Source organism: Micropterus salmoides, unplaced genomic scaffold (assembly GCF_014851395.1).
Source record: "Micropterus salmoides isolate LMB-PRFRI ecotype aquatic unplaced genomic scaffold, ASM1485139v1 Ms_hic_scaffold_17, whole genome shotgun sequence".
NCBI lineage: Eukaryota > Metazoa > Chordata > Actinopteri > Centrarchiformes > Centrarchidae > Micropterus > Micropterus salmoides.
Genome location: NW_024040817.1, coordinates 3,267,617 through 3,281,624, shown reverse-complemented (window position 1 = coordinate 3,281,624; position 14,008 = coordinate 3,267,617). Strand labels below are relative to the sequence as shown.

General features: G+C 42.1%; 1 protein-coding gene and 1 long non-coding RNA gene across 2 annotated transcripts; one reads left to right on the top strand and one right to left on the bottom strand.

Annotated features, from left to right (window-relative positions):
• Window positions 1-34: 34 nt before the first annotated feature.
• Window positions 35-14,003, top strand: vps52 (VPS52 subunit of GARP complex). Its single transcript, XM_038725706.1, has 20 exons — window positions 35-280; window positions 1,293-1,374; window positions 1,820-1,872; window positions 2,174-2,249; window positions 2,731-2,798; window positions 3,271-3,446; window positions 3,549-3,699; window positions 3,964-4,064; window positions 4,395-4,527; window positions 4,808-4,865; window positions 6,692-6,825; window positions 7,468-7,623; window positions 8,419-8,537; window positions 8,892-9,015; window positions 9,107-9,202; window positions 9,984-10,091; window positions 10,260-10,325; window positions 11,544-11,655; window positions 12,301-12,419; window positions 12,541-14,003. The coding sequence occupies exons 1-20, from the start codon at window positions 185-187 to the stop codon at window positions 12,685-12,687; spliced, it is 2,175 nt and encodes a 724-aa protein (XP_038581634.1). The 5' UTR covers window positions 35-184; the 3' UTR covers window positions 12,688-14,003.
• On the bottom strand, window positions 9,884-11,674 carry LOC119908002. The gene is made up of 2 exons (XR_005445176.1): window positions 11,512-11,674; window positions 9,884-10,356 (listed from the first exon to the last, which is right to left on the bottom strand). It is a non-coding gene; the product is annotated as an uncharacterized LOC119908002 (long non-coding RNA).
• Window positions 14,004-14,008: the final 5 nt, after the last annotated feature.

Here is a 14,008-nt window from a genome sequence, read left to right as displayed (position 1 = left end):
ATGATAAATATAGCTTTGCTAACGCAGTCACAACAAAAAGTAATACATAATTGGAGTTTAGTTTGTATGTAATCACATTGATATTTTTGTTTGGTTCCTAAACGCCTGGACGCCTTTTTGTTTTCGGGGACGAAGAAGCGGAACATTTGTAGTTTTTTTTGGACGTTAGCCTAAATTCGCCGCAATGGCGGAGGGAGCGGCGGCTGCTGTTGGACCTGGTTCCGATGTAAACACAGCTGGAAACCCCACCGAAATCGCGATGGCGTATTTACAAGATGAGGTTGACTTTTGATTACTTATATTTGAATCAGCTGTTGTGAAAAACTAAGATAATCAGCGGTTTCTGCGCTGTTTCACTCCTGTGTCCTGTTAGCATTCATAACAAGAAGCATTATCAATGAACTGTAACGTTAGATTTAGCTCACTGGCGTGTTTCTTGTTAGAATAACATCTAGGTGAATCAAAATGTTGTGATACTAAACAAGATCTTGCCAAATTGTGTATTTTGACAACGTGTATTCATGTCGCTTGAAGCTAATGTGACGTTAGCTGTTAGCATCCTGTCAAAACACCGAACAGCTCAGTTATTTCCTGAATGCATCCTGTGACAACAAAGGGTGTTTAAACGGATTAGGCTTTCAATCTTATTGTATTAATTAGTCATAAAGCAAAGATATCTGTTTGCGGCTTCATACGTGTGAATATTTGTTCAAATTCAACAAATCCTGCACTGTCACTGCCCCAGTGGCTGATGCCACTACAGAGTCAGGAAAATCCTTATTAAAGAAGACCTGAGTTTCCTTAGCAGATACAGTCTGCTCTGGCCTTTTTTGTAAAGTGCTATCCAGTCCAGTCTATTGTTCAGGTGAACACCCAGGTACTTGTAAGATGCTACCGTGTCAGATCCGTACCCAGGATGTTCACCGGTAGAGGAGGAGAGTATTTGCTCCTGCAGACATCCACCACCAGCATTGATCTGGAGGTGGTTCAGCTGGCACCAGGCCACAAAATCCTGCTTCAGTTCTCTGTACTCCCTGTCGCCACCACCTGTTACGTGGCCAACCACTGCAAAGTGGTGAGAGAACTTTTTTATGTGGCAGTTATCCGAGTTAAATGTGAAGTCTGCAGCGGAGAGGCTGAACAGGAACAGGGTCAAAACTGTCAGATAAACTGAGTTTCTTTTATTAATTTATGTATGTTAACTATTTATGTGTTAAAGATAGACCCACCACTTAAAACAAAATAGTTGTCTGAAATAATTATGTGTGTGTGATTCTATTTGTTTCTGCTAGAAGACTGATGGAGACATCGCTAACCTCAACCTGGGAGAACTGGACATCACCACTGATGAGTTTATCTTGGATGAAGTGGACAGTAAGGCAACATTAGGGCATTAATTAGCAATTAATATGTCCCATTGTGATCAAGACGCGAAGGAGAACAACACAGATGAATGGAGCGCCCTTGTTGGCCTGACAGCATCATCATTTGCAAACAATATGTTTACAGTGCCTTTCTAGAGTTAAAACAGGCAGAGTAAACCTTAGCAAAGGATTAGTTGCCACATGAGGATAATAAAAGAATATTACAATTTGAATGTTTTACAAACTGTAGCAGGTCCTTACATTTTATAAAGTCACATTCAGACCTTATAAAACCTCCTGCATGGAAGGAACTACCAGTTAAAAGCCATAACAGTCTTCTCAGTCAATGTTTTTGTTAAAGAGAAGCTGTAGGTGAACACCATCTGTTGTCCACAGCTTCTGTTGGATGTTTAATTTGTCATGAAGGCTGATCCTTTCTGCCTGTTCCTCTGCAGTTCACATCCAGGCCAACCTGGAAGATGACCTCGTGAAGGAGGCGCTTAAAACGGTGAGAACCTCATGATACTTATATTTGATCAGACAGGCTGGAGTGCAGGATTTAACATGGACGTCTGAGAGAGTGGTGAATGGAGGTGAATATCACCCGTCATGGATTCCTGCTGCTGTCTGTAAAAAGACAAAGAGTTTACATGCTCAGCACCTTCTGATAAATTAATATAATTTCAGCATGATTATTAAACTAAAACATAGTAAGTTCAGTCTGAACTGTGAGCCAATATGAAGCATGTTTTCTTCAGGTACAGTGTTTTAAGTGTGATGACGGCGGCCTTTCTTCCATCTGTTTTCAGGGCGTTGACCTCCGACAGTACTCCAAACAGGTGGAGTCGGAGCTTCAGAGGATTGAACAGGCCTCCATCAAAGACTGTATCCTTCCTGCTCACTTTGAATATCTGGATGTTTAATGCATTAAAGATAGTTTTTTTGGAGTGACTCAAAATATATTTTGTGATGACCTTGTTATTAAGTTTTATTTTTCTGCTGGATTGGTTAAGAGTATTTTGTCTAATAGAATAACAACTGCATCTTTTTTTTAAACAACTTAACTAAGTGTCTCAAAAATTGAAAATATTTTGTAACTGCAAAACACAAAAGTTTCTATATTTATCAGCAATCACAATATTAAGGTGTGAAAATACTGGATATTGATATTACAAAATACTTTTTTTCTCATTCCTATTAGAGTCTTTAAATACAATAATTGTGACCACAGTATCAGCTTTTGTCATAGCGTACGCGTATTTAGGTTCTTGTTTTTATTGTGAACATGTTTTATTTCATTTGATATACAATATATAAACATTTGGGAGGGTATCTGTAGTTGTTTTCCTGACTGGTCATCTGTCAGACATCAAGGAGAGTCAGAACATCGCTCTTCTGCACAACCAGATCACCGCCTGTGACTCCATTCTGGAGGTAAGACGAGACCCCTGATCCCACAATCCACTGCTGCATGACGAGGTTAGCGTGAGTCAGTAGAAGATATAAAGAATACAAGACAGCAGATGTGTTGCTTTCCCGGCTCAGTTTTTGCTACACAAAACTTGTTACCAGTTCTTTAAACTAGATGTTGTAAATATAAAATGAAGCATGGTTCTGCAGCCGTGTGCGCCTTATTGCGCTGAGTTTATTTAGAAGCTGGAGTTCAGTTGATATTTCTAGATTTTTCAGATTTTCACCTGAAATTTTCCTTCATGTCACCTTAATTTCTTTTTGTTTCTGTCCCTCTGTGCTCCCACCTTACTCGTCTGCTTCCACACTAGGTATCATGTCTTCATGGTTTTGCAGAGTGTGGGGAACGTAAAGCTCTGTCCTCGTCCTCTTTTGTAAAACAGCATTTTCTGCCAATAAATGTCTCTCTCTTCGTTCTCTCCATTTGTTCTTGCAGCGTATGGAGGGCATGCTGAGCGGCTTCCAGAGCGACCTGTCCTCCATCAGCAGCGAGATCCAGACTCTGCAGCAGCAGTCGGTCAGCATGAACGTCCGGCTGAAGAACAGGCAGGCGGTACGCAGCCACCTCAGCCAGCTGGTGGACGAGCTGGTGGTGCCCGGAGCCATGATTTCGTAAGTGTTACCGGGGGGATTTAAATATCTCCTGTTAAATGTACCGTTGAGGCGTGAAAGAGAAGAAGAGTGTCTGTCTGACGTCGTCCTATGTCGTCGCAGCACCATCCTGGACAGCCCTGTGACGGAGCAGGATTTCCTGGAGCAGCTCCACGAACTCAACAATAAGATCAACTTTGCCAAAGAGCTGAGCTTCAGAGAGACGCTGGCGTGCTCCGACATCCAGGACATCGTGGACCGCCTCAAACTGAAGGTGAGAGAGAGAGAGAGAGAGAGAGTGAGTGAGTATATGTTGGGTCTTAAGTCTTCAAATTTACTTTAACAGAATAACAAGGGCTCTAAGTGACTTATCTCAGATGAAGATTATACAAATATCGTGTGCAATAAAAAAAAACTCTGGAAATGGATTTTGTTTATCTCTGAAACTCTGGCTGCTTTTCTCCCGATTTTCTATTTTCTTTTACAAATCAAACTCATGCTGACATGAAACTATATCAATATGTTTGCCTCGCTTCAGGCGGTGTCAAAGATCCGAGAGTTCATTCTTCAGAAGATCTACTCCTTCAGGAAGCCAATGACCAACTATCAGATCCCACAGAACACTCTGCTCAAGTACAGGTGAGCACAGCTGAGCGTCCACGTCCTCAGACTCTTTGTAAAAATATTTTAGTCTACAAAAATTATTCTTCTATCATCTCTAATGTATTTAAATTCTTTATTAGAGGTTTTATTGTTCAGAAAAAACAAAAGTGAAGTCCAGGAAAATGATTCCAAGTTTTCTTACAGCTACATTTAGTTTTCTGGAACATTTTGACTTGACACAGTTAAAGTTGTATACTTGAACTTCATGCACAGAAATGATCATATTTATTCTTATCAAAACCCTCCGTAGTGTAAAAAAGACATAAACTTTCTGACAGTTCTGTCCTTTATTTCTTCTTGCTGTAGATTTTTCTATCAGTTCCTTTTGGCCAATGAAAGAACAGTTGCAAAGGAGATCAGAGACGAGTACGTGGACACGATGAGCAAGATCTACTTCAGTTACTTCAAGTCGTACAGCGGCCGGCTGCTCAAAGTGCAGGTCAGTGGGTTCACACAGGAAACAACACAGTCAAGACGTCTGTGAGCTCATTTCTATTCCATGAAACTCTACACGTGTACGGTGAAATGAGTCCTTCCAAGAAGAAGATACTCTAAACACAGAAGTGTTGCATTAAAAAAAAAGAGATTGTATCAGCAGCTAACAGATAAACTGAGTGGAGGTCAGTCTGACTGCAGCTGTGAGCGCTGCAGACTGTGTTTCGGTCTCTGTGGTTTCCTCTCTTTACCTGTGACCTGAGATTTCTGTGTCCTGTCTGCAGTACGAGGAGGTTGCAGACAAAGACGACCTGATGGGAGTAGAAGACACAGCCAAGAAAGATATCCTTTAAACTGACTGCGTGTGTGTTTCTGAACAGATATTCATATCAAAACCTTTTTCACACGGTACACCACAATGTTTGCTGGTTTCCACACTGCAGGCACTTTATATTCATTTCATCCTTTCAACTTCAGTCATGTAAAAACTTAAATCCAGCTACTAAGATCAATTTAGCTGTTAAATCAAAAGGATCAAAGCGAACAAATAGATTCAGTAATGAAACAGGTGCATGAAAAAGCACAGGCATCTCTGAGGAAGCTCTGATAAAGCCGCCTTACCTGCCCAGCAGCAAACAGCACACAGACACAGTTAGAGATTAGATGGTGAAGAAACGGCTCGATCAAAGAGTGATTTCCCGTCTCCGGTTTCATTGGAAGAATCTTTAGAGGCGTGAAGAGGTTAATTCATGGGAAGGTTCTTGGAAGGGACTGTTTCATTTGGTAGTAGTGCAGTAGCTTTGCAAATGTTTTACGAGGAAGAAAATGCACCTGACGTGTTAGAGCGAGATTTGATGAGAAACACTGAATGTAAAAAGTTTTTTACAGTCAGGTCTCTCTAACTCTTATGACCAAACGTCATAAAGGATGCACGTATAAAATGTAAATCCTCAGTTTGACTCATAAAACAGTTTGATAAGAAAAAACAGCACTCAAAAGTCTACAATAGTATTTTGTAATTTATCAAACCACAAAAGAAAAGTTCAGTCCAGTTTAACCAAAGTAGCAACATAGATTCAGTCCATCACAAAGTAGCAGAGGAAAAACAAAGAAAACTGGCCAGTGAAAGCAAAGGGGGTTTGTTGGACGGAGACAGTAAGGAAACTGGGCGATTATTGTACTCAGCAGTGGTATAGAGGTGGAGTAGTTTATGGTTGGTACAGAAAAATGATTGCATTTGTTGAAGACAACCTCAGTTTTACAGTATTTATTTATTTTTGTCTAACAAAGAGCGTGTTGCTCCACTGCTAATTCTCCTGATCCTCTGTCGATCCTCTCTCCATTTTCCCTCATCCGCTCTTTTCTGAGAAAAGATTCAGCGGTGGCCCCAGGGCAGGGCGAATCAGTGAGTCCGATGAGGAGTGGAGGATTGTTTACAGGGCGGTGCAACCTGATAGTTACAGGTTGTCACAATTTGTCAAATTATCATTCCCAAGCTCACACAAAAACTTTGATACTCAAACAACACTAAAATAAATCCAGTGGAAATGACGCTCATGACTTGTATGTGAACAACAATAGATCTAGTGGTCAGGTTTTATCTGATGGCCCCTTGTAGGGTCCTGACCCGCGGGTTTGGAACCACTCAGAGTCTTTAAGATGAGAAAATTTTTCGACAGAAAATATTTTATTCTTCCCAAACAAGCAAAAACGTTTTCCAACTGACTAACCATCCGCTCAGATAACTGACTCCAGCGCTGAGTGATTCTGAGTTTTAGAAATGTGGGTGAGGTGTTGAGCAGGCGAAGTACCCGAACAACTTAGACAGAAATATCTCTGGTTCTTCTCCAAGCAATAGTGAGACACAGAACTGGCAGAGAATCAAAGTCCGTTTTAAATTAGGGTGGGACAACACGGCTCACACGCCTCAGGTGACCTTACCTACAGGACACCCGGTACACGTGCAAGTGGATGCAGTTGTTACCTGCTCATCTAGATCAGGTGTGTTTGTGTCGCACACGTGGATGAGTGACACATAACGAACATACTGATTAGATATCTGCTCATTAATGACTCACGAGGAACGCCTCGCTAACGCTAAGTTAGACTCAAAGGGTGTGAATGGTCGTTTGAGGCGACGCAGGAAGCTCCTTGACTCCCTGCTGCAGGTTTCTTCTCCAAACCGTCTCTGAAGAGCAGGAACACCATCTTCACCGTGGGCCAGAGGGGGGCCATCCTGAGTCCTGCTGAGCTGGAGGGGCCGATCCTGGTTCCACACACAGCTCAGAGAGGAGACAGCAGGGTGAGACGTCGCAAACGTTCAGACACACAACAGGGCTGCAGCGATTATTTTCATTATCGATTAATTTGTCAGTTATTTTCTCTTATAATATATGGCGGTTTTGGTCCCTAAAATGTCCTCAAACGGCTTGTTTTGTCCACAACTCAAATAAATTCAGTTTAATGTCACTGAGGAGGAAAGATACCAGAAAATATTCACACTTGAGAAGCTAAAATCACAGAATTTCAATTAAAATAGTTGGTGATTAAGTTAATAGTTGACAACTACTTGATTAATCGACCAATCGTGGCAGCTGTAATACACAGCAGCACAACCAGGCTGAGAAATGCTTTGTAGGAGTTTATAGGTCAGTTTTAGTACTCGTGGATCTGAAATGAGATGTTGTGCCTGTGCAGTAATACTGACCAGCGGGGAGTAAAATGTTGACTCTGAAGTGAACTAAAGACAAAGCAGGACTCTCTGAGCTCAGGGTGAACTCAGGACGTGATCACACAAACTCATCATGTAACCGTCTCCCAGCGTGGAGCTGAGGCGCAGAAGCAAACTGTTGATCAACACTGACATCTTGTGGCATCCTGACAGACACTTTGTGAGAACAGAGTGTGTTTAATGGTCACGTTCCTCTCTGTCTCGCTCCTCCAGTATCCCTATGAGACGTTGTTTCGCAGCCAGCACTACGCTCTGCTGGACAACGGCTGCAGAGAGTTCCTCTTCATCTCCGACTTCTTCATGGTGGCAGGAAACTCCGCCCTCGACCTCTTCAACAGCATCATGGGAAAAACTCTCAGCATGTTCCTGGTACGAACAACGCACCTTCTCTTTCAGTGTTTTAAAGGTCGCAGCAGAGAACATTTATTCATATCTCATGACAACGTACAAACAAGATGTATCCTTAACATCTAAAGATGGACAGATGATTGATTGATTGACAGGGACAGCGCACAATTAAAATACCATAGTTAGCTAGCAGCTAATTTGCATCTGTTGTCCCTGGGCAGGTAGACAAAACAAAACAAAAGGCAAAAACAACCACTAAACAACAAATACGCTACATAAAATAACAAAATAAATTATAACCATCAATTCAAAATTGATAAAAACTTTTTTTATTCATACACCAAATGCAGAATACAAAAAATACAATGCAATCATTAATAGTGACACAGTCTAAACTATGACAGTACTTGTAACCTAAATGTACTTTACAGTGTTCAGAACTTTAGCAGTAAACAGGATTTTGTAGTTATTTGATGTGTTTATGTGCTTTTTGTTTGCGTTTCACTGCTGACATTGCATCGGAACAGCAGAAAGGATTGTTCATTTCATATACAGTATACAGTTTTTTACCCACGACCCCAGCTATTATTGGACACCCGGCTTTTATTTGAGAAAACATGGTAATTATTTTATTAAATGTTTTTTCCTCTGCTCTGTAAAGCGCTGTGTGTATACTGAAAAATAAGTTTATTTACTCGTTGTCATGTAAGACTGTGCCAGACTTACCAGATGTTTTTAATTCAATATGTTGGAAAGCCAAACCACACGGTGTCCTATCATTCTGTCCTGTTGTCTGTGTCTGCTCCGTCTCTGCAGAAGAGTATGTCCACGTACGTGTCCGACTGCTACGACAGCATCGCCGTCTTCCTGTGCATCCACATCATCCTCAGGTTCAGAGCCATCACCGCCAAGAGGAACATCCCTGCTCTCGACAAGTCAGTGTCGCATTACTGATCAGAACTATTAGAACAGCCAGAAGAAGTTTTACAGTTTAGTGTGTTGTGAATCAGTTTTGGTGCCTTCAAAGGTCTCGAGACTCACCCAGCTGCAGTAATATATATCTTTGGACAAAATTAATCATTTAGATCCAGTCCAGTTTCCAGTTTTTTAAAGAACTGGATTAAGACAGTGATGACGATAGTAATGAGTCTCACCTGTGTGTGTGTGTGTGTGTGTGTGTGTGTGTGTGTGTGTGTGTGTGTGTGTGTGTGTGTGTGTGTGTGTGTGTGTGTGTGTGTGTGTGTGTGTGTGTGTGTGTGTGTGTGTGTGTGTGTGTGTGTGTGTGTCAGGTACTGGGAGGCGGTGCTGGAGCTGCTGTGGCCGAGGTTTGAACTGATTCTGGAGATGAACATCCACAGCATCAGGAACACAGACCCTCATAAACTGGGAGTACTGGACACCAGACCACACTACGTGGGTCTACACACAGACACACAGGGACGAGGACAAATGCACACTTGCAGTACATTTAACTGAAACAAGTGTGGGTGTGTGTTGGTTTCAGATCACACGTCGTTATGCAGAGTTCTCATCAGCCATCGTCAGCATCAACCAGACATTTCCCAACGAGAGAACCCACACTCTGCTGGGACAGCTGCAGGTATAACACACACACACACACACACACACACACACACACCACTTGAAACCGCTGAATCTGAAGCGATAGAAAACCTAGAAAAGACAAAAGACTTGAGACTGGAGCGGAGGTTCACCTTCCAGCGGCACAATGACCCTGAACATACAGCCAGAGCTACAATGGACTTTAGATCAGAGCATATTCATTTGTTAGAATAACCCAGTTAAACCCATAGAGAATCTGTTGCAAGACTTGAAAATTGCTTTTCACAGACTCTTTCAATTCAATCTGACTGAGCTTGAGCTAGTTTGCAAAGAAGAACAGGCAAAAATTGCAGTCTGTAGATGTGCAAAGCTGAGAGAGACATACCCCAAAAGACTTGCAGCTGTAATTGCAGCGAAAGGTGGTTTTACAAAGTATTGGCTGAATATTTTTGCACGCCACACTTTTCAGATTTTTATTTGTGAACATTTTTGAAAACCATGTATGATTTTTCCTCCACTTCACAATTATGCAGCACTTTGTGTTGGTCTATCACATGAAAACCTAATATTGATACATAACGCTTGTGGTTGTAACGAAAAAAAATGTGGAAAAGTTGAAGGGGTAAGAATACATTTGCAGGCCACTGTATAACAAAACAAAAGCGTCTGTAAGAAAGTAAAATGATTTAAAATTATCTGCATGATAGACCGCGTTGTCTCTTTGTGAATAGATTTTCTTTATTACTTTCTGTCACAAACAGAATTAGATATTAATGACATTTTTCCAGAAACAAAACGAACGAGTATTTGTTTCCCAGGTTGAGGTGGAGAACTTTGTGCTAAAGATGGCGGCAGAGTTTCCCTCCAGAAGAGACCAACTGATCTTCCTCATCAACAACTACGACATGATGCTCAGTGTCCTCATGGTGAGCGTCAACGCTGCATCTTCACATGTTCTTTCATCAAACTGAGTCATTGACTTTCTGGTTATCTGTTCTCGTGTGTTTTCTGTCATTCTCACCTGCTGGAAATGACAATATTCTACTTTTTTATCAAGTCCTTGTGTGATGATTGTTTCCCTCTCGTTTTGCCAGGAGAGGGCAGCAGACGACAGTAAAGAGGTGGAAGGTTTCCAACAGCTGCTTCTGGCCAGGACTCAGGTAAACCTCACAGAGAGGAGTTATGGGAAATCTGGGCACACAAAAGAAGGAAGTGTAACAGGACATAAGAGTTATTTACACACACAGGTATATTAAAAGTGTTAATTGACTCTAGAAACAGGTACAGGGTTACAAACAGAGAACTAGAAACTGGATATGAGGGTCACAGTTAAACAGATTAGGAGATGATGTCATTGGTTTTATGCAAATTTAGAATTATATAATAGATGCAACCCTGAGTTATGGGCTTAAACACAAACCGATGCGATTCAAGTATTTCCTCTGTCTTTTTGGTCAGTACCTTTTTGTTGTAAAACTTTCTTTTTATTTTAATGTTAGAGAGAGCGTGATGTGTGTGGACGTATTCTTGTATCACAAAAGTCAGAATTAACTGGATTCAACCACAGACTGTATATAAGAAGAGGACGTAGTCATGGTGACGTCACCCGTTGGTTTGTGGACTGCTGTTGAAGCCTTCGAGTTTGGCCGATAGGGCGCCGCCATGTTGAGTTTTTGCAACCAGCGGCACCGGACGTGACCATATTTGGACGAGAAGGTGGAGCTAACGGCCGTGTGTGGAGCTAGCTAGCTTGCTTAGCTTGGTGCTTCTGTAATTCACGTTAACTGTCATTTTAACAGGGCTGATAATTTTAAAACCAGCCTTAAAATGAAATGTCCTCACCAGAGAAAGTGAACAGCCGACTCCTAATAAGCTTTTTCAGCAGCGCTGGTTAAATTTGCACAGTGCTGTGGGTACGAGTCACTCTAGCCTGATTGACAGGTCGTCATTGTAACGACTTGTCAATTATAGATAATCCCGCCCTGAAGCATCCTCTGCTTTCTGATCTATTTTCCTCTAAATGAGACCATAATTTACTAAATGAACATCATGCTGTGTTGAAGAAGACTTGAATCTAGCGACTGAGACCATAAACTCATCAGGAAAGTGTTTACTGAGGGAATAAATCAGCTGACAAGTACAAACATTTCACTGTTATTTCTAATGGAGCCGGACTTCTTTTTGCAACCAGAAGAGTCGCCCCCTGCTGGCCGTCAGATAGAATGCAGGTGTCAGGGACGAGTCAGATCGCTGACGGAAGCTTCCCGCTTGGATTTAAGTCTTGATTTTCTGTCGTGGATCTTTTCTCCTTTAAACAAAACTCATTTTAACTATTTGTAACCCTACCTTTAATGTTTTTTTCCTCCTCCCCCCTCTAGGAGTTCATCGAAGAGATTCTGTCTCCCCCCTTCGGAGGGATGATCGCCTTCGTGAAGGAGGCCGAGGCTTTGATGGAGAAAGGGCAGCTGGATCGATTAAAGAACGAAGAAGGTGAGAGGAGTCGATTTGATCAAATACTCCATTTAAGATTTCTAAAAAAAAAAGATGGAAGGAGAATATCTTTTTATCTGGATAAAGCAACAACAATGAAAGACAGACACAGATTTTTATCCTGCATCCTGAACAGGACAGCCTCACAGAGCTGCTGCTGTGGTAAAATCACTCATTCGTTTTAGACTCTTTCACTTTGTGGTTCAGTTTTGTTTTACTAAGTAATGAATAGCTTTCCTTCATAGTCACTCAGCCGTCCTCTCAGTTTTGTTTCTCTCGTCACTCTGAGGCTGCAGAATTTCTCACTTACGACGTCGCTTCTGCTTCCCACATCCTTTCTTTGTTTCCTCACAATCATTGCATCATTCCAAGTCTGTATGGTCTCTCGCACATGCGACAAGAAACACGAATAAAGAAAAGGAAACAAAAGCAACAAGGCAGATGTGTGCAGTGAGGCGATCTGCCCCAGGAGCAGCTGCTGCTCTGGCTCATGGACATGGGAGACGCTGGGCCCAGGTGTGCCAGTTAGGTCTGCAGCTGTGGAGACTGCAGAGGGAATGTCCCAGTGACCAAACTCCCATCATATAGAACTTCATACATGCCTTAACTTCTCTGTGTGCGTGTGTGTGCGTGTTTCTGCTGCAGCTCGCATCACTCAACTGGTTCGGGGGTTTTCCAGTACGTGGAAGCAGTCGGTGGAGTCGATGAGTCAGGACGTCATGAGGTCATTCACCAACTTCAAAAACGGAACCAGCATCATACAGGTGAGACAGCAGACAGGTGTGTCGTGCTCCTGCGCCTTTAATTTCTAAATGTGTGTGTGTCTCTCTAAGAGTAAATAAGTGGTGGAGTTAAGTCATGACCACTTCCTGTTTCCTCCTGCAGGGCGCGCTGACCCAGCTGATCCAGTACTACCACGGCTTCCACAAGATCCTGAACCAGCCGACGTTCCGCAGCCTAGCCGTCCGCTCCGAGCTCATCAACCTGCATCACCTCATGGTGGAGGTGAAGAAGCACAAACCCAACTTCTAACCGTGTGCCCCATCATCTGCGTCATAAACAAGACACAGGCTGATTGTTTTTGAAACAGGATGCCTGAAAACACCTGGAGTCTGGAGGTGTTGAGTCCTTCCATTCCCCCTCCCACAAGCTGAGCAAAGCAAGACATTTTTTCCACAGAGTTAAATAAGTAATCAGAGTTGGACTTTAAATTAGAATCCTTCAGATTTCAGCCCCTCATTGGTTTGGGCGCTCTGTAAGTGGTGGTAACTGTGTTTTACTACCACAAGAAGGTGAACTGGTACATTTGTTTATCGTGCAGCCATTTTACATTTAAGTCAGTCAGTAATTGTCGTGCTATGAACACACAGTGAATGGACTTATGTTTCTGAGAAGTTGGAGTTCTTCACCCAACAGCTCACTCTGGCTGCTCCTGACTCTCCATGACTCACCCACAGTTTTCCAACTCAATCCACTGACAACAAAATGGCCTCTGTCGTGTTTTGTAGACTTAAAGAAACGATCGCAGTCTCTCGTGGCTGCTTCGCCATGAAAAACACTAGTTGACGTCTTTTTAAAGGGAAGTAGCAGCGGTAAGAAATGCAGCTTAATCCAGCTCTGACACGTCTGTATGAGATCAATCCCATCAAGTTACAAACACTAACACTGCATCGTATCCTCCTGTGTCTGTGTGAAGGAATTTTGAATTCCCGCTACTGACAATGAACACTATTAAATAGGCAGACCACAAGTAGTGACTAGGTTTATTAAAACAACAACTTTTCCACGGGCCAAAATTTAAGATCAGAATTTGGACCTTAATTATGAAACACTGGTTTTTAATTTAATCCTGAAGCAGAATTCATACACTGATAGGGTTTGTAACCCTACTCTAGAGAGGGAGAAGCTCTTGCAAACACTTGAAAAACCATTTTTGCCCGTCTGTGATGCAGTTGAGAAAGCTGGTGATATTCTGTATTTTTCTTATTTTCTGCAAATCCCATGAAAAAAGACCCAAACCAACAACTTAGTCTGTCTCAATACGTCCCAACTTCCTGTCTGTGGTTCTCAACTCAGAGCTCACTGGTTCCTCCTGACAATAACCAACTTTAGATTTAAAAACAGCCCCAGTAATTTCCTCAGACAACGGCTCACTGTAGTTTTTAATCAAACAAAACAGGAGCAAATAGTGCAACATGAAGAACAATATTGAATATCACCTCACTTAAATGTTAAAGTTGTGTGCCTTTGCTCATATATGTTGCTGTGCAGTTCATCGTGCTGCTGTGTGAATCTGAATGTGAAGTCATTCCTGGTCTGGAGTTTAAAAATGAACGATGGAAACATGACACGA